General features: G+C 36.7%; 1 protein-coding gene across 1 annotated transcript; it reads right to left on the reverse strand.

The window, feature by feature from the left end:
* Nucleotides 1-537: 537 nt before the first annotated feature.
* LOC146133245 (integrin alpha-M-like) lies at nt 538-16,359 on the reverse strand. Its single transcript, XM_083397694.1, has 17 exons — nt 16,197-16,359; nt 15,834-15,901; nt 15,424-15,583; nt 14,984-15,069; nt 14,311-14,556; nt 13,730-13,942; nt 13,082-13,385; nt 12,317-12,381; nt 10,960-11,186; nt 10,414-10,555; nt 8,354-8,452; nt 7,788-7,876; nt 7,506-7,595; nt 7,316-7,430; nt 6,835-6,945; nt 1,540-1,671; nt 538-684 (listed from the first exon to the last, which is right to left on the reverse strand). The coding sequence occupies exons 1-17, from the start codon at nt 16,357-16,359 to the stop codon at nt 538-540; spliced, it is 2,457 nt and encodes an 818-aa protein (XP_083253820.1).
* Nucleotides 16,360-21,578: the final 5,219 nt, after the last annotated feature.

Consider the following 21,578-nt stretch of genomic DNA (forward strand, 5'->3'; position numbering starts at 1 on the left):
GCCTAATAATTTGCAGAAAACGTCAAATTTTATATGCGACTTAACAGCAAAACACTATACTGTACAACAAAAATCAAGAAAATATTCGGCGAATATAGGCTACAGGAACTTTGAGTTTGAAACAACTTATTTTGTTTTTCGAGGTACTTCGATTTGTGAGTAATTTACCAGTAAAAGCAAAGCAAACAGTTTAAAAATTAACACAAATATAACGGTTACTTGACCAATATAGTAAAATTAAACGGCTAAATTGCAAACCGGATATTTTTTAAATGGACGAATTTATTGCGCAATATACATTTAAAAGGATTTATTTGGCCCAAACCAATGACACAGCCCCGAAAACTCTAAATTTATTATAGAAATTGGCTTGACCTCAGCTATGATGTGAGATGCCACCCAATTTACCCACATTGCATTGCGATAATTATTTAGCATAGTGACCGTGGTCCATGCATTGGCTTGAGTATATGCTATATGGGTAGCAGCATAAAAGCCACTTATACGAGCAACAATATTTTTATTCTTTTGGCCGCATCAGTGTGCAGTGGTAATGAGGTCGACTGTGCTCTTTGTCACATCTGCGTTCGCCCTGTTCAGGTTTCCAACCACAGTGTCGTCATCTTGAGCTGCGATTTTAGCTTCGGTCAGCTTGTCACGATACTTGCTCTCGAAAAACCCGACCTGCGAAACAACGATTAAATTGTTAAACCAATTTTAGGTGTAAACGTTTAAATTGAGGCATCATAAATTGGGGTTACCGCATAAACATTTTGACGTGTATTCGTGTATTATTTAAATCAGTGGTACCCAGCCATGGGGTCGCGGCCCAAGAGGTTCGCAAAGTAGTTATTGAGTCGCCGTATGCCTTGGTTAAAAATTACCGAAATGAAATATAAGCCTTAAAGAGAAAGCTCGCACATGCGTTTATGACATTTAGCCCAGTGATCTAATCATATTTATGTTCTTACCCAGGTTTTTTTTTAAGGTTTGGTTTGGATGACCGCTAAGTAGTTTTAAGATACCGCAAGTGTTTCATTTAAATACCAAAAAGTTGCAAGTCCAAAATTTGGGAAACCGCTGGAGAAATTTGGGTGACCGTTTCGGTCCCACAAAACACCTTAAAAAAAAACACTGTTGTTATCATTACACTTGTTTTTAGTAAATGGCCGAATTCGTACAAATAACGACAGATTTGGGCAAATTGTCTGGTCCAATAAAAAACAACCTTGGCCTTTATACGACCGCCGGAGACCGCTTTTTCTCCGCCCGAGAAGAGGTGATCCTTATATTTTTTTAAAATTTATTATAAGATATTTCAAATAACTAAAAAAAGGTTGCATGAGAAAAAGGTTTGGTATCACTATGGTTTAAATAGATGACGTCACAAAATGTTGCGAATACCTTTTTGGGGCTTTGATAACAGACAATGGGAAACCTGACATCTATGTTTTGTCTGTTCACATATACACGTGCTTAATAGAAAACAATATTAACCCCTACGTTTTTCCCCAATAAATCTGGCTTAAAAACTCTAACCTTCCACAAAACGATCGATAAGATTGCCAGAAGGACAACGCCACCGGTTATCGCCCCAATGATTATGCCGTTGTTCAGTGAAGGCGATCCACTGTATCGGGACCCAACCCACGTGCTGACCATAGTAGACGCCTGCAAAACAATGTGGTGTAAAACAGACACAAATCGTGAGAAAAACTTTGTCGTAAAACTGTTTGGTTGCATCACAATACATTAAAAATAACGTGTGTACACAAATTACGAAGTCGCATCAATAACATATGTTGCATATAGCCTGTGTTTTTTTTCGAAGTTTTTGTCCATTCAAATACGAAAAAATGTCGTTAATGGCAACAATTACTCAACGTGATGTCTTATGTTCTTTACGAGTATAAACGTCACATACTGTAGATCACCTGTATATATGTTACGCTTAAAGCAGGAAAGATTGGCGAAGCGGAGGCATTAATCCTAATGGAGCTGACCAGCCTTGACGTTAGGTTTTTCTGCAAAAAAGTAGAATGTAAGAAAACAGTGTTCCAGGGTTTCCCAAACTGTGGTCTGCGGACCATTGGTGGTCCGCGACGACTGCACAGGTGGTCCGTGGCGATATGACACGAAATTAAAAAGTTACACATATAGGCTACGTTGTACAGCAGGGGCGACAACTCACGGCCTGCGGGCCGGATCCGGCCGGCGAATGTAATTTATTCGACCCGCATGCCTCTTTGACAAACTAGACACGAGTCCATTTTTTTCTATTTCCCATACTTTTTGACTATTTTAACTATGTAAGTGCGAAATTTTCGCGCTTTGCGTTAAAGATCTTCAGGTTTTTCTACGTTATGATGCTGTCATTTGAACTAAATTAGCGCTTTTTACACTGTGGAAGACTGACTGCCAAGTGCTAAAGTGCGTCGCGTACAAACGGAAAACGTATTCAAATATATTGGACATACATTTAGAATTTTTATTTCTAAAATGTAATAAAAATTAAAAAAAAAATTTGAATGAAATGCCGAGATACAAATGCCGAGTTAAAATTGTAGAGCATACAATCGGATTTAGTAATTATTATAGTTTATTGTTGCATACTTTATGAACTACCCAGTTGACTGGGCAAGTGGTGAACGAAGGTAATTAATGGCTGACATGGGCCTGGGTCGGTTGTAACAAAATGACGGGGTTGGTTGTAACATTTGAAAGCTGTTACAACTGACCCCGGCGAAACAGTATAATATATATAATATAGTCTTTAAATATTTTCAGCTATGTTGAAAAACTTAAAACGAAAAACTGACAGAGGTAATACACCTGTGCAAGAACTTGCAAGAGCTGCCAACGATGTGAAAAACCATGGAAAATCTATTCGATCAGTAGCAAAAAAATATTCTATTTGCCAAGTCACGTTGTCTAGATTTTGTAAAGCAAAACAGAAATTAGAAGATAAAGGTTCAAATGAATTGCCTTCTGTTGGTTACCGCAGTGCTACTCAAGTATTCACGGAGTTGCAAGAAAAGGAGTTGACGAAATATCTCTTGATGTCAGCGGATGCTTATTACGGATTGTCTCCAAAAAATGTAAGATATTACACTTACTACCTTGCTTTTTGTTTTTGTAGAATCGATGATATCATTTCTAAATCACATAAGTTATAAGTATAGGCTGTAGTTTTGGAAATAAAGTTTAATTTTTTTAGGTCCGATAATTCGCTGACGAACTTGCAGTGAAATACAAGTGCAGTCATCACAAGAGTTGGGAAGAGAATGGTAAAACCGGAGCGGATTAGTTTACTAGCTACAACAAAAAAAAACTCAACGCTATCAATACGAAGTGCAGAGGCAACGAGTCTGTCAAGGGCTACAAGTTTAACAAACACAATGTCGGTGTGTTTTTCTCCAAACTAGACGGCGTGATATCAAAGCATAAGTTGAATGGTAACGATATTTGGAATGTCGACGAAACAGGTATTACCACTGTTCAAGTTCTTAACCGTGTTAACGCAAAACGAGGGTCAAAACAGGTCGGTGCTTTCACTTCAGGTGAGAGGGGCACGTTAGTCACCCTTGCCTGTGCAATAAACGCCATCGGAAATACAATACCTCCCATGTTTGTTTTCCCTCGGTCTGGATATGCCGATCATTTTGTTCGAGATGGTCCTGATGGCTGCATAGGGTCCGGAAACAAATCTGGATGGATGCAGCAGGACGACTTCCTTATTTTCCTTAACACTTTTTTAGGTACACTAAAGTCACAGTAGAACGAAAGGTATGTACACACATATATGTAGAACGAAAGGTTTTGCTTTTGCTCGACAATCATAGCTCCCACCATACAATTGCAGCCATAGATTTTTGTAAGAAAAATGGTATCATACTTCTTTCGTTTTCTCCTCACTGCAGCCACCAACTTCAGCCTCTCGATCGTAGTGTTTATTATATAAAATGTGTTAATGGTGCCAGCGACGCGTGGATGAAAATGAACCCCGGAAAAACCATGACCATTTACGATGTTCCTGGGCTTGTTAAAACCTCTCTTCCTATGGCAACAACGCCAAATAACATTCAGTCAGGATTCCGGTGCAAATGAATCTGGCCCTTCAACTCCGATATATTTGAAGAACACGAAATTTCTCCTTCACTGGTGACTGATCGGCCATACCCAGCTCTTCTTGACTCAACTTTGCAGGCTCAACATGAAGAAGAATATTTATCGTCTGGCAATCCAGCTAGGACATCTTTTTTTACTCAAGATGCTGAATAAGCTTCATCGTCTGGCAATTTGCAAAAAAAAAAAAAAAAAGATGTAAGCAGAAATTTTAACGGATACGCCAGTCAAGAAAGCAATGGAAGAGGCGGAGAGACAGAAGCCTGATAAAGCTAAAAGAAAAATAATTCTGCCCAAAAAGTCAATAAAAAACAAACAAAATCAATTTAAACAACCCAAGTAAAAGCGAGCCACGCTAACTGATTCTTTCGGACGACTAAAACAAAAGAGGTTTGGATTCAATGTGTCAGATGTCACTTGTGGGCCCACAAAGCGTGCACCCCCGACATGAATTATCCGTATTTATGTCACAACTGCGACTAGGATGATGAAAACTATTTTTTTTTGTAACTTTGATAACCGTGCCATGCGATGTTGTCTCATGTGTATGCACAATTCCACATATGCTGCGCACAATGTACAATAGTTTCCGATACGTTTAGAGAACGTATTATTTTTGCTAACTTTTTTCGTTTACCTTTGAGTTGCCAATTTGTTTGATCAGTACCAAAAACAGCCAATTTTGTTTAAGCTAGTTTAGTAATCATGCCCATCCAAGCCTGCAGTTTCAGCTGTAGGCTTGTTGAACTTAACAATAATCGAAATTTGTTTGAGTAGTAATCCTGTCCTTTTGCAACTCCTGGTTACACCCAGGCTGAGACATACAGCCTGATAGTAGCCTCTTTACTCTATCGTAGGCTAACACTTTCTGTTACTTTTACCTTTTGAGTTTGACATTTCGTTGAAATATAACAATAAAAATTTATGCGGTTGTTTTCATTTGTTACAATTTGCCCCATCAGGTGTTACAACCGACCCGTGCACGGGGCACGTTGTACCACATTATTTGTCTTTTTTAAAAGGTCATAACTTTTGCTGTGAACAAGATATTTTTATTGAACCTGCGGCAACTTATTGCTAACAGATTGTATTTTTGTATGGCGAAGGTTTTATTTTATTTATTCAAAAGATAAACAAGTTATTTCATAATATGTCAAAATTGTATCAACACGCCCCGGTCTCCCCTACTCTTCCAAAGATAATCAAACTGCCGCAGTTGTTCACAACTTATGGATTTCGAAAGCTTTTGCTGTTCAGTATCGAAAATCTTCCTTGTGCGCTTTAAATTTATTATGAATTGATGATTTAAGCAGAGGGAAGCAATCCTATCTGTCCCATTGCTGTTTTCAGTTTTGTAAATATATACAATTTGGTTTTTTTATTTTTTTGCTTTGCTGTCCGCGAAAAAACAGATTTACAAATAGTGATCCGTGGTCCAAAAAAGTTTGGGAAACCCTGAATTAGGCTCAGGGCTTATTTCTATGACTAAAAGGGATAACACATGGGTAAAAGGGATAACACATTTATTCATATAGTGGAAATATTATGTCTGTTACATTTTATTGGAATATATATAAATTTGTAAGCAAAACAAAACACCTGAAAAGCAAAGATCATGTCAAAACTTCTAAACCAGAATTTTTTTCTAAAAACAAATTGCCCTGGATAGGAATTCCTTAGTTGGAAAAAAAAATTAATAATGTATGACTTGTAGCAAATTCTGTTATTGTTGTAATCTACTTTAAAAGGTTTGTAAAATAAACCAATTAAATGTTGTTATTATCTTTAAGATATTATCGGTAAAATTACAAACAGATTTTAAGAAAATATTCCTGTAGATTGAGTTTGTCATGAGAAACAACTTTCCATATTAGTTATAAATTCGCTTAAACGTTTTTCCTAATCGTATTATATTAGAAATTTTTGTAGACCTGTTTAAAGTAGGAAAGCCTCAACTTGAATTTCGCAACCGCCTCGATCCAAGTATGTTTTGATTGATTGAATACTAGGCACGTGATCACATCGCAGCTCACGACATCACATGACTACAAGTAACAGCGTAGATCTTGTTAATATGACTTGAATTGAAATTAGTGTTTTGGTTTTACTCAACACAACGTTACCGTTTGTGCTGGAATAGCTGTCGTTGACAATGTAGACATATTACTTCTGATGAACTGATCAGGAACTGATATGTTTGTTAAAAACTGCGGAAGCAACTCGCATTGGCACCAGGTAGAAGGCTTAATAAAAAAACATACATAAAACTGACAAGAAAATTTTAACATTTTGTATAATTATAGTGTTACCTTATTTTTTCGTTTGGGGAGCCTTGATTTTTTTAGCGATGACGTCACCAAATTTCGTTATAACGTGACGTCACAAAGGTACGCCAAACCGTGACGTCATTAAGAAAAAATATTAATAACACGACCCAGTTAATTTATTTTGTTAAAGTGTTAGGCTGTTAAAAACGAATATTGCAAGTGGATCATGCAACTAGGCCTACCTTGTTAGAAAGCATAAAACAGAAAATGTAAAAGCTAAAGTAGGTGTTTAATTGGGTTTCCGACCCTTCTCAAGAAAGGGTTCTTTAGGGAATTTTAATTGGATATAGTTTGAAATTGGCTAATATAACTGGAACACATCCTTCTAAATGTGTTTTGCACTTTATGAAAATAGTTTAAAAAAGTTTGCATCGCAACGTACCAAACACGTGAACTCGTAGAGATGCAGAAGTGGAACTCCGACTTTGGTTGCATTGGGCCAGGTAAAGCTGAACCAAGCAGACGATAGCGAATTCGGGCCCCTGTTGTTTATCTGGCCACATATAAGCTTTTATTAATATCCTAATGCAAAGTAGCCTACATAACGGACGTTTTTCTAAAGCAGTTCTTCCCAACCTCTTTTAGTTCGCAACCCACTTTTAATGCAAGTTTTATTGTGCGACCCACAATGAGATATATGACCAAACGAATGAAAAACAAATCGAGAAACAATGTATACACATGCAATTTGCTATCAATGCGACCCACTGGGTGGGAAGCACTGTTCTAATAATTTTGGTTTAGGCCTACATTGATTGACTTCAATAGTATGTACGATGACGTTTATGTTTTTATTTATTAGGTAAATATATAGAAGACTGCAGGTTTTCTTAAGTCACGTTTATAATCCTCGTCCCGACTACCTTAAACGTGTGTGTGATGAAGAGTGTTGAATTTTCACCTGATGTAGGTTCTGTTCCTTCTTTGTGAACGCCAACAGCTGAGTTATTAAAGGTAATTTGTTTTGGAGCTGACGTCCTAAAATATATATCAATTAATTAAAACACAAAAATAGGATGCAACTTAACTTTTAAGTAAAACGCCTTTACTCACGATCCGAGGACCATGTTTACGGCGTATTTCAACGGGCGCCTAAATGCGAATACGTTGTTGATCGTAACCGGGTCTTCAGAGTAGTTGGATCTACAAAATAAGGTAAATTTATTTATTACCGTTTGTGTGTTCTCCATTCGCAGTTTTACAGAGTATGACATTCAACAAAATAGTCTGAAGATGAACTATACTCTTTAAATAACAGTTTGATAAAGTATATTTCTAAATTAAATATTGTTCACCCCGAGCGACCAGCATAAGAGAATTATTTAACTAACTTACTTCGAAAAAATACTTGCTGTGATATTGAGCATATTCTGAGTCGCCGAAGCAGTCAAATCTCTTAAGTCGAACTTGAACACTAGATTACACTAAAACGTAAAGACAATAATGACGTTTTTGGGAACACATAACAAGACCTTCAAAGCAACAATATCGAAAGAATGATAATCTATAATGTCATAGCATTCAAACCAATGGAATAATAAAGCCACTACGCAATAATATTTATTACAGGATAAGATTTAATGCTGAATAAATCCCAAATGTTATGGAACAAGGCATAAATAGACAATATAACGTCTAAAAGGAGAGGGTAGGCCTATGAATAGGGGAGAGGGTATGAGTCGATTGGGGGGCACCTGTCGGGCATCGGCTGTTTTGATGTCGACGGTTGGGCGCCCTAGTTTGAACGGCGCCGTTAGGGCTCAACTGTTTTGGCAACGGATTGTTTGTTTGAAGTTAGGGGTGGGGCTTGGGGTTATGTAAAAGTTTGTGGACGGTTTACAACCGGCCATAAGCGTTATTATTCTCTGTTGTATTACACATGAAGAGTTGTTTAAAGTTACCTGCGCTCCATTCTCCAGAGTAGACAGAGCTTTGTTGATTTGTATGATATCGACACCAGAAGCACTGACTTCTGATTTAACCACACATTGATTGTTCTCCTAGCAATAAAATGTTGACCAATTTATTGTAACCTTGTCTCCTTTCGATTTATTATATAGAAAATATTGCTACTAAAAAACTTGGAAGATTCGTCATTAAAATTGTAGCTGTATAGAGTGCTTAGTGCCTTTATATGGTTAACGGTTTCTGTTTCTCTTGGTAGTGAAATGAACTAATATTAAACAGCGTAAGCATGCTCATCACTTATGAGGAAGTTAAGACGCTTTTATTAAAGCTCATTCGTTAAAATAACTATAAAAAGTAAACAAATTTATAATTTGAGCTTTTTGCTGTACTCTGTATTTTTTTTATCAGAGCGTGGCTGTAGCAAGGAACGTCAAAAGTAATGTTATGGTCAGAACACAGCAGCGTTTGTCTTGTAAGAATACTACCAGTTGAAAAATGTGCCGCCTTAAAGTTGGTATGTTTACCGAATTGCTAGGACGCTACTGGCGTTGTCCTGCCGATTTAATGTTATGATTGTAACAATTAACACGAAAATGTGCAAATCGCGATGTTTCGTTTTTAATATGCTTATTACGCTGAAATGAAGGGGGGGAGGTAATAACAAAATTTGGCAGAGGCGGGAACGGTGATTGCATCGAAGTCAAAAAGTAAAGATTTGCTGAAAGAGTGTTTCACTTTTAACGAGTTTTAAGAAATGCGGTTTGCTGCATCCGCTGTCATAATTAAGAATGTAAAGCCTTGTCCTTTTATCTGCAATCCAAATTAGATAACAAAAAGTGGACGTTTTAAAAACCAGCCTATTTATAACTTATTGAAAGTATGTCACAATGAAATAATTTGAGACAGTGCGACATTCGCTGCGCTAAATAAAGAAACCTAATTTTGTCAAATGTCGCTTTAGCTGATTTAGCAGCTCTTAAGAGCTAAAACAGCAATTTTATGTAGAAGAAGCACTCAGTCACGTTTATTGGTGGGACGTCATTATAAAGAAAACGAAATACAAAAATCGTACTAAAACAGCTGAAATATAATGAGTTATGGCGACTTCACAAAAATTTTAGGCAACCACATGGTGTCGCACCCACAGGTTAAAGATCACTGTTTTAGATAAATGCCTTGGGTCAAGCATTTTCTTATACAATGGGTTATTTATCTTAACGTTTTCATATAAACCAATTTACTTGCTATATGATGCGTATTCGTTATTTTTAGGTGATTTATTTGCAATAAATAAGACTTGAATTGGACTTAAGTTATTTTACAAAAGACTTAACTAGGACTAAGTCATTTCAAAATCACTTGTTTATCACACTGTTTTTCTCGCTCCTATAAATCGACAAAACTGGAATATCGATTTGCTTTTAGTATAATATTAATTTAATATATGATGGAACAAGGCATAGGCAAATTTCAAAAAGGGGCTCGCCATAAATAGGTTTTGAACCACAAGGCTTACCCACAATAAGTAAAGCCCTATAATTAGGATAAGCCCCTTGTGAATACGTCATTTAATGGATAAAGTAATATCCAAAGCTAATACGCAATTTTTCAAATCGTTCTCTGGAAAGTTCAATAAGGAGGCGACAACGCAAACAGTTTACATTGTGTTGTATGTCACCTCCGTTAAAATAGCCGATATAATTAAAATAAGGATTGTGTCAATTTAACAGGTAATTAAAATGCAATGTTGTGTATTGTGTATAAAGTGTATCGACTAAGTTTTCGATTATAATGCGCTTAACTTGGCTAAACTAGTCACGCAAAGTACCAAGGGTGATCCGTATTGTACCCTTATGTTTGTGTAGCATAAACCTTCTTTGCACTATTTGGGGCAAAAAGGGGCCGTTCGCTTTCGATCACTTGACGCCTATCATCTCAACCTGTTAGTTTTTTTTGCAAACACGAATATTCAGACTGACCAACCCAATGACCTACTGGCTGATAAATCTCGGCTAATATATGTAGCCTATATTTATTTATATGCTCAACCTACCAAAGTCAGTCTTAGACCTGGCGACTGAACCATTATAGTTGTGTAGAAGGAATGCTCTGGTCCATTGTTGCTTATTACCACGTTAAACGTTAGCACTTCCGGCGCAGCTCCGATCACATAATATTCGGGTGACACCGATATTCTAAATAAATATGTGTAAGCCGCATTGCAAAAAATCGATTTGAGCAATGTTTCCTTTATAAATTTCTAAAGCGCGAATATTTTATTGCTGAATGAGCAAGTCCTAAACAAATAATATCGTTTGTGAACTTCTACAGTTAGTATAAATCTTCAAAAGTCTTTACAAATGAGTGCGAGTAGCAAATTTTACACAGTAAATTCTTTGTTGGTTCTGCGCATTACAGGAAAAAGAAGACCACACTTGATTGCAATATTTATAGGTCTGTTAAATTGACTTGAGGTATGTAAACTGAAATTATATTTTCTATGAGTTTTTTTAATTTCATGGAATTCTCCACTTCGTAAAATAAAACTAAAACGATAGTCCTTTTTATCAAAGCCATGAATGTTTAAAGTTAAACTCACGAAGATGTCGCTGTCAGCGAAAGGTCGTGAATACAAGTGCCGTCGGTCCCCATGCAACCAGTTGTCAGCGTCCAATCACTTTGATGCGATTTTGCTGCCAGTGGATCAATTACGGGCGAGAGGACCCGATTTAATGAGACCTGTTTAAGTTCGTAGCTAAGCTTCACCCTTAGCCTATTTGAAGGAAGTGTGACAGCGGGCTCCGAAGTAAAAGAGTAAACTGCGCCCTGTAATAATAGTACACTTCCCAGATAAATTGCAACTATATGTGATATGTTTCAATTGTTCGTTTATGTCAGTGTTTTTCAACAGTTGGGTCGTGATCCAAAATTGGGTATCTGTTTGATTTGGTTATAGGTCGCCGACTGCAGTAGTTTTACATGGTTAGATTTATTGAGATTGATTGTGAGCAAGATTACTGCAAAATTTGAAAAAAAAAAATGCGGAGGCAATACGAAGACATGAATCATATCAAACAATTTCAAGCTCATTAATGTTAATTTCTTATGTTCGCTCTGAAAAAGGCCAGTGAAGATAATTGTGTCGCCAAAGCAGTTGTAATTACTCGCCATCGCCGCCAAAAACGGTTGAGAAACACTGATTTATTTTATAGCTAAGGGACTACAAAGACAACCACAATTTTATCGTACTATACGTTTTTAACAACAGGCCTTAACATTTTTATTCTTTAAAATGTCAAATTGTGTAAAATCCCAAACTTAATCATAACAATATTAGTTATTTTTCTTATGCTTCGGTAATGGATTTTAATGTTAATTAAAACCGTCTAGCTATACATTTTTTAACACCAGTAGTCTTATTGATGGGTTTACATGTACGACGCCATGCTAAACACTTGTTTAAGAAAATATGCACACATGAATTTCATGCTTGGCGTGGTACATTGTTTTGTCTCGGCCAATAGTGAAAATAAATAACAAATTTATCAACTTATTTTAAGTCTGGGAATTTTATATGATAGCGCGATTAGCTTTCGTCCACTGGTTTTATTTCAACTGGATATGCGTGCCGTGCACCTTCATTGGTAAATTCAGTAATACTTTTGGTCCTGCAAATTAAACAGATAGATGGCCTTTATTACATAAAGTATGAACCTCTACTATAAGTTAGCGATATAAAATCAAATATTATTATCAAGGATTCGTCTTAAAATAATATATTTGCTTGTCGTTCAGTTAAAAGTATTTCGATCTTGTCTCATCTTTGATTTTTTGAGAGCGAATCGACTCACATTAAGAGTAATATCGTAAGTAGGGCAATTGCTGTTGTCTTCTGTTAACAAATGTGAGGTTGTTCTAATCGAAGACCTTTCCGCCGTAGTTCGTCCTACAAATACAGCCCGTTTCTCGCTTGGTGATCTCACAAGGCTGTCCAAAGACAGTGTTATCGTCATTTCTGTACCTGTCAGTATAAGTTTGAGTCAGAGAAACACTGTTTCTAAAGTTTTTCAAAAAATACATTTCAAAGTTGAAATTGTTAAGATACATTCATTTTTCGTTCTTTTTTAACTTATGGACCGGTAAAATTTCAAAACAAATTTACGCTTTGAACAAGTGTTTTTACTATTGTGAAATGTAATTTTTAACCGAAATGTACTGTATATTGATAAAAAGGTTTGTACTTGTTATATTATTTTCTAATTTACTGTAGATGCAAAGCTATTGTTAAACACACAAGTCCTCCCAAAAAAATTATTATGAGAAAAAACACTTATAGATACCTCGGGGAAATCGAAAAACCTAGATCTAGGTGTAAAAAACTGGCAATGGTAGCCCTTCTTACTACCTGTTTAAGTGAAGAACATATTTGGCAAACGAAAGCTGAAACGCGTAATATAAAACCCTATTTATCACATCGTAAAATCACTTAATGAACTCTAAGATTTGGCTTATGGCAATTAATTAATTTGGGTGTTTAAGTGTTGATAAACACGTAACACTACCCCTGGGAAAATTATGATATATCGCCTTTTTTAACCGTGAAGCAATTATAAGAACAATTTTTAAGGTGCATTAGGTGAAGAGTCAGTCAAAATGACCTTTTAGAAAACAAGGAAACAATTTAAAGCAAGACGACAAAGGCGATTGCGTAATCTAATTACCTGCTGGAATAGAAGAAGGCCCCCGCAGATTTGCACTTGTGCAGACGGTGACCTTAGCACAAGACTGACCACCCAAGTTTAAACAGCCGAGAAGATCGACGGTGGTTGGCGTAATCGTTACCGAAGCGTTCACATCTAGAATTGGCCTCGAATGAAGCGCGTACACTCGGTCGCTAGCTGGCGCTGACACGACAATATCTGGGTACGTGTCTGAATTGACGTCAACGCCTTGCTGGCTCGCAGTTTTTACGAATGCGTAGCCAAAGTGGTCCAAACCTGGTTCCACCTCCTTTCCAATAAGACGCTGAAATAAACTTTTTAAGCTTTTTCGAGGCCTAGATTCGCCTTGTCTTTGTTTACATTCAATTCTGCAAGGCTATAGTACGACCGAGTGGATTTAAAAGCAATGGATCGATGTTTAGTTTTTCTACGTATATCACGAGGTAATAAATATAAACTACAAGGTATGCCAACTCTGCTCAACAAATTTTTTTTAAGTTCCTCTTTTTAAATAATCCCATCTTTTCGTTTGCAAGAGATACGGTAAGGCATGCAGTTTTGGTGATGCCTTTTGTTGCTATCCTACCATTTTCTTTTATTATATCTACCTTTTTACAGTTCAGTTCTCACACCGTGCTATTGGGTTACCTGCTTATAATTTTCACTTAGGCCCTGCGCACTTCCGTAATACAAATAAATTGCTCCGCTGCTGCTTGACGTAAGAGCTTCGCGCGGCGCTCCAATCACAATATCGATGAAATTGTTTTTGTCGACGTCACCCACTGCAGTGATGCTCATTCCAAATCTTGCACCCACCGCGTTGGACCCCGACAGAGTTATTGCTGTGTAGTTTTCTGAAACCTGAACGAAAATAAGACATGTAACGTGAATCTAATGTTTCAAGTTGTGAATTGATTTTTCCACACGAAACGAATTTAACACAATTGCGATGTTTACCTAATAGTTTTCGTTGGACTTAGTTGCATAACGACGTGCAATTATAAGTCTTACATTATTTGCAGACGTAAACAGCTTAACCAGCATGTTTTTTGTCATTGGGAATTTCCAATATTTCAATTTTACGAAGGTTCGCTTCTATGTTATCTGGGTGAAAAACAGCCGATAGTTTGTCAAATACTAAACTTCTGATTAATAATTGTATACATATTTTCCATGACGCCTTAAACAAAACAAAAAACCTAAACAGAGTTGTTACGCTCATTGGCTACCCATTTTTCAGGTCCTGGATTGTTCGGGTCGTTCATATAAACGAAAACCCTTCCTTGGTCGTAACCCTTCACGTCGCTGTAAAGGGGGGCAGAAACGAGTAGGTCGTCGTACGCGTCGTTATTAAGGTCTATTGTGAGAACTGAATGACCGTAGTAAGCTCCCAGCTGCCACGGCAATCCGTTGGGGTACAAGGAGAAATAAGCTGTGATCGGGTTCTTGATTTGATCCACCGGTAAAATAATAACCTAAAATATAGCAATATGTTGAAGCTTGTTGCGGATATAGGCCAGTGTTAGAAACAAGTCATTTTGCTTTTACAAAATTGTCAAGTCCAAGTCAAGTCATTATTTAAGCTGGTCAACTTCAAGTCAAGTTATTAACATAAAAATAAAACATTCAACTTTTAAAATTGTTAACCTTGTCCGATAAAATGAGCACTACGTCAACTAAAAATAACAAGGCAACACCTATAGCAAGCAAGACATTGTCTTAAGTCATTGCCACACTGATAAGTATAATGATATTGGCAGTAGTGATTCTCAACTTTATAGTTCTTGAACTCCCTACAAAACTATTTTTATAGCCATTAGGCAATTGTTGTTTTGGATACCAAGACCTTATCTGCGCAACATTTGCCAGTAATCTTTATACGTTTATCGTATATTCGTTTACCTGGCCACGAGCCTGATATCGAGGTGATCCGCTTGCGATAGACTGTATTGTATTTCCATACAACATTCCGCTTGTAATAGAGTAGCCTTCAAATCAAAAACGTTATCGTTTTACTTTACATGCACCTTTATGTGTTAATGTAAATTCAAGATTCATGACAATCATTTCCTTTACACTGTCGAGGTTAAGAAATGTCTTTATCCAGACGTTTCTATAGCGTGTTCAACCTAAATAAAGTCTAAACCCTGCATCAAACAAATTACATGACGTCTTTCTCTAGAAACATTAATGGCCTAAAAACTCGACCGATTTAAAAACAAATCTTGTAAAAATATTATGTTTTACGATAGTTGGTGATTCGCTTATGATTGTCTGGCTGGTTTGTGATGTTACGTAAGTATATACTCAAAATAGATATTACGCAACGCATTACAACTTACCAAGATATGATTCTCTGAGCTGCGTGATATTTTCTGGGCTCATTATTGTTTCCAGGCCGGTAAGATTGAGAAGGGGTGGCAGTTTATCGAGGGACTGGTAAGCGGCAAAAGATCCAGCTCGGTCGTAAGAGCCGACAGCCCCCACTAACGGGGAAAAGTTCTAAACAAATGCAAACTTGAATGCAAACCATGTGGTGTATTATTATGTAGCGTGCATACAGTAAAGTAAGCGTGAATATAGCAACTCAGAACTTCTATTTGAAAGGTGTACAAGTTAGGGAATCGTTAATCTTTGCCTTATGGTTGATTTTATAAAATTTGGTTTATTTTCCCTTATATTAAGTGTAACAGACAAGAACAATTCAAATTATCAAATATATTGGTGCAATATGCCACGAGAATATCTGTACCTTTGGTGTGTGAATCGAAAGTCCAAACTGACAGTTGAGAAATTCTGACGTCGCGTTAGAAACTTTGCCTGAAAAACATATAGTTAATTATATCTGCATTGCTCAACCAACTCGTATTGAAAACAGTTAATTAGTGTACATGTTTTTCTATTATGGGTATCAGCTTGGCAAGGATGTCAGCTACTACTGGTTGCAGTTTCATAAAAAAGGACAATTTAGTAGTACTTTTTACATAAAAATCATTTCTATAGCATTACCGTGCCATTGCTGCCCTATCGAAGTTATGACCTAATAAATCCAAATTTGAATTTTTTGCCTTACTTTATTGAGTTTAATACACGGCCCTATAGTTGGGTTACATACCTTCCAACTGAACATTAGCTGACGCAGTAATGACTTGCGTGAGAGTTGTTAAAATCGAACCGAGCTGGTTAAAGTCTGTAACTCGAAGTACTCTGCTTGTATTTCCAGCTATTTTCTCCAACTCGTCATTCCGTATTGTACTGCCGACGCCCACAGCAACCATCGTGATGTTCTGCTCTCTAGATATGTTTAAATTGCATTTTTACCCTTGCTTGATAGTTTGCATTGTTTAGTGGGGTTTAGGCCCTAAATATTCCGTCGAGGCTTTTTGTTGCCACAACGAGTTGCACTTTAGCTTATAATGGGCTTATTTGTGCGTAGCATTGTAAGCCTAGACGGGCCTTGGAGTTTTCTAGGGATGATGTCACTACCATCAGCATGTCATCACAAAACAATCAATTTAAGAATTCTGCTGTTCTCGAGTAAACTCGTGCGTTATTATGCAAGTGAAATCCACCCTAAAGGCTGCGCACATTGCAGCCATCCTTTAACTAACTTATCATCAGGGTTACCATTCCGTGCTTATTTCTAAGATTCCCGCTTATACTTGAGAACATTGCCTTAAAAATAACTAATGTTCTTATTTCTGAGTAAGATGCATATTATTAAGGTGCGTACAAAGTTATCTGTTATTTTTGTTTCTAAAAAATATGTTGTAAACGTGGTAACCGGTATTGCGCTCCCCAAAAGTAATTCTAGCTGTAAACCGTAAATATTGGACTCGAGCCATCAGACCCAAATAATACAACATCAGGTCGAAAAAATACAATTTAGAACAAGACCAAGAAAGGGTGCTACTTATAATAGTCATCGCCCTCAACGCATAAACGGCCGATGCCAGACAAGTGCCCCCAATCGTCACATACCCTATATTTTGCGATTTCGAAACAATTTTTTTTTTGCTTTTAATTCTTTTATGGATATTACTGCGTATTTGGCTTTATCATGTCTTGAACTTTTTAATCCCATGGTGTTTTAGATTCTTTTTTTTTTTGATATTGTGGCTTTCCAGGTGGTATTGTTTACCCTTAAATAGTTACGTGTGATGATACGCCGTCACAGAGCAGCGTGTATATGTTTTGTCTTAACAAATCGTAACACAGTCTATTATATTTGTTGGATATGTTTTTTGGCATAAGAAAGATATGTACACTGGACAGCTTACATTCATCTATCTATATTGTTTAACCTTGCAAAAATTTCATTCACTCTGATCATTTTACCTGTTGAGAAACAATCATTTTAACCTGTGCCTATTCGGTATTTTTTGCTAATTTTCCCATGTTGTCTTTATTATAAGAATTAAAAGTATTTTTTATATTTGAGCCTGTGTGTTCTAAATTTTGTAAATAAATTTTGCCAGATTAAGAAAGGAATTATTATTCAGTGGAAAGTTGACATCCAAAAAAGACGCCTGAGCCTTAGAAATAATAATCGGTGTTCTCTATGAGGAGCAAAGGTTTGCTTAGTGAGTATGAATATTTTAACGCGGAATTAGCATAGTAATAAATTCATTAGAAATCGAGTAGCCTAAACGAATAAATATACATACGATTATGCAAAGTTCACATAGCTTCATCCTGTTTTCGTGCTTTCGACAATTATCATACTTATCAAGGTTAGTTGCTACATCCTAAAATAAATCTTATCCTGGAAGTGCATCAGAACAAATTTATTGTGCAAATTGTCTGGTGAAGCTGCGCAGTTGCGAACGATAGAAGTCCGCAAACTTATTTGTTGTTTGCATTCATAAATGTTACCTGCATTTCGCACACTTGATACACACATACGATTTGTTCTTTCACGTAGAGTGTCTTATAAAATACTGATGTGATTATTTCTAAGAAACGTGTTGTTTTTGAGTTGTGTGACCCTACTTTTTCCAAGAATACTTTTCATCGATTCAGACTCTTTGACTGAGAAGTGAAAAGCTTCATTCAATTGTAAATATGCTGTTGCTAACAGGCATGGTATACACTGAAAAGATGTTCTTCTGGTACTTATTTGTTTTATCCGACGTTTCGACTATACCTGTCCATTCCACAATGAAGGCATCCTGGATAGGTAGCCAAAATATCACATAAAACAAAAAACTTCTTTCAGAAGCGAGCTTTATCAGATTATAGGCCTACACCACTTAATTGCAATTTTTCACATACCTTGCATTTTTTGCTGCTGTAGCTGTTAGATTTAAACTTCTTGAACGTCCATCTGTAACTATCACCATAAGTTGCGGAATTCCTTGACTGCTACGTCCATTGGCTTCGAAATGCGTAGCGGCCAATTCTATTCCTTTGTTTGTTTGTGTTCCTCCTCCCAAATACCTGATGTTGGTAACGGATTCTAAATTGAACAGTAAAATTAATTATGCATTAATAAATAAAAGGGATAGCATCATGTGGCCTCCTTTGCAAAGCGAAGTCTGGATAGTTTAAGTAAAATTTGTTCAAATATTTTCTCACGTAGCTTTCAACCATTCTTGCATGACGCCCCGTACACGGAATTTAGTTTTATTGGTATTTCAATAGATGTAACGTTGTATTTAACATTCAACAATGGATTCATTCCCTTAATTATGACAGTTAGTCGTTTTCAGCTGGAGGAAACCTGGGTGCGGTACATTTAAACGTGAATTGTTTTAACTTACGGCGCCCCACGAATATAATACAAATCCCCACACACTTTTTGTCATATTAACAGGCTTTTTTAAATGACAAACGTGACTCATTTATAATCTTTTACGGCACACTATAAGGTTTGGTTCTTCGAAGTTTAAAAAAGCATTGTTTAAAGCGAGTCAAGAATTTGTTATTTCTTTACCTTCGAAGTTAGTGTAGGACCGTTTTTCCAGTACAACCGAAACTCGAGCATTCGAGGCAAATTTCACCACTCCGACCCAAACGTGTCCAGTGTTAATTTCATTCCTTGAAAGCAAAAAAATCAATAAAATATCCACACTTTTTCTAGACCAGGGCAAAATTATCAAACTGTGTCTCGCAAAACGACAATACTTGTCAAGCATGGTACTACCACCACCGTATGTACGGTATGTTTTTGAAAAACGTATTGAACAGGAATTAAAAATAAAATTGTGCTGAGTCTGTACCGTTCGCTCAGGGGCAATAATTAGCATGAGTACTTGGTTGGTTGCAAAGTTGAAATAACATGTAAATGAACGATTCACTTCTTTCCCGGGCCTTTTCGCTTTAAGTTTGTTTCTCGTGTTTTCATCTTGTCCATTAGATTAGATTGCAATATGGCTGAATTTTATTCGTTTTAAGGTTCACACTACATCTTTGCTGATATTAGGCGTCTTCTGTAAGTAAATTATAAGTGTTTTAAATTGTTGCTCTTACTTTAATAGCCCTAACGACTCTTCTGCTGTTACGCAATCAATATTACCTTACATATTTCACCGCATTTTCGATTGTTTTAATTTTCTGAACTGAACTTATTTTATTGCATCACTTTTCCACCTCTTCACATTACCTTCTAATTAAGTGCAAAAATACAATACCTTTTCCTATAGCGGACTTTATACAAAGCATTTACAGCGGAACATTTCACGTCGTCTGTCAATATCTTGCTGTATTACCTGAAATTTGCCATGACTTTATTTACCCACAGAAGTGCCTTGGTGAAGTGTTGTTTTCGAACGCTTCCCGATTCATCCATGACAAACATGATGTCGACCAAAAGCGTATTCGGGCAAGTGGAAGCTTATGAAAACATTTTCACTTGTATTCAAGCTATTATTAAAAAAAAAACTTGACATGCCGCGTTTCCGCTGTTTATTTACCTGCAGCGCATGGATTAGGAACTTCATATGCCCCTGTTACGTTCGCTTGAAAGCAAGCGCCTTGTGTCAAATGGTCTGCGATTGTAGAATGCGAACAAATAGTGCTGTACCCCGTTCCACAAACCTTTTGAAATGACGAAAAACAATAAACAACCGGTTATATTAACATTTTTGTATTTCGTGCTATCTTAGAGTCCAGTGATCAGCAACCAGCAGGCCGCGAGGAGTTTGTCGTCAGTTCGTATAGGTTTATACTTTTTTTTAATAACAGGTGCATTAACTTAATAAAACGGCGAAACATTAGAAAAAAATGCGCCTTTTTTAAAGACTGAACAATTTTGCCGCCATTATTAGTGATAAGTTCTTGCCTTTATCCTTTGTTCATCAGTTACTTGTTGGGTTACATTTTTTTTACCCCAAAATATTTTCGTCTTCCAGGAAGTCGAACGGCGCCCCGACCGGACTTTTTAAACCGATGGTTCTTGGCTAATTTTGCCCGAACTGTAGCAGAACCTGAACCGTTTAAAGAAATAATGGGGTCAAACCGGATCAGTTACCTGTTTACAGTTTTTTTACCCCGAAATATTTTCTTTTTCCGGTTTGACACCTTATTTTTTTAAACGGTTCAGGTTCTGTTACAGTTTAAAATTAGCCAATAACCGCAACGGTTTATAAAGTCCGGTCGGGGCGCTGTTCGACTGCCTGGTCCTCAGTACAAATAAAGTCTACCGTAGATTTGTTTAAACTTTTTAGTTATTAAAAATGTTTGTTAATCGGAAAACTTATTTTAGTTGCCAATTGTGCAGCAAAGTTTTTATTTGCAGTTTTTGTAGTGAGACACCTATTAAGTTTTAACTACGATATCTCGTATTTGTATACAATTACATTTTTAACGAAATTTTTTTACCAGAATGCCTTTTCCAGATTGAAGCGAATCCATGGCTATACCGACTGAACCAGATTTACCTGAAAAATACATTAGTTAACCTATTGCAAAAAGTGATACAGGGCTTTGTAATGTTTTTTTATTATGAGTTGTTCGCCTTGGTATTTTAACTATGATTTCACTTTTTTATATCCTTTTGTAAATGAAATGTGATATAACTTGTGCAGAACTATTTCGCTACTCACCAGATACATAATTATGTTCACTTCACTATACTTATAGGCAAGCCAAATCATTTACTTGTTTCAATCCGCCTTGAACACGCCGAATCTGATGTCAGGCATCTGAACAAAGCACCAGGACGAACCCCGGCCACTGGTTCTCCGTAGGACGGCGCACCAATAAAAAACACAGGATCTTCCTTCCTAAAGAATGTATATGTGTTGAAATTTCTACCTTATTAACTTGTATTTCTACCTTTATAACTCTATATGCAAGCTTTACGTTATAGCTGGTATGTTCACTAATACAGGGTCAGAATTATTTTGGTATAGTACTGTAAACTACCTATACTGTTGTCCTCAGTGACCTTCTGCTGCTATTGCACCTATACCTGCGTTTTGGTTGTGAAAGCGTATTTGGCTAGTTCGGATTATATAACCTCTGTGAAGGACCGATTATGCCAAACACATGCTTA

The sequence above is a fragment of the Ascidiella aspersa genome, chromosome 9 (assembly GCF_963924565.1).
Source record: "Ascidiella aspersa chromosome 9, kaAscAspe10.2, whole genome shotgun sequence".
In the NCBI taxonomy this organism is placed as follows: domain Eukaryota; kingdom Metazoa; phylum Chordata; class Ascidiacea; order Phlebobranchia; family Ascidiidae; genus Ascidiella; species Ascidiella aspersa.

Bases quoted from the DNA above. Each gene is read 5' to 3' on its own strand.
- LOC146133245 (XM_083397694.1), bottom strand. From the start codon at position 16,359: ATGGTTGCTGTGGGCGTCGGCAGTACAATACGGAATGACGAGTTGGAG. The intron at 10,556-10,959 runs GTGAGTTTAACT...ATATTTATTTAG, and splicing joins TCGCTGACAGCGACATCTTC to AATATCGGTGTCACCCGAAT. The intron at 6,946-7,315 runs GTAGTCGGGACG...ATATGTGGCCAG, and splicing joins TCATCACACACACGTTTAAG to ATAAACAACAGGGGCCCGAA.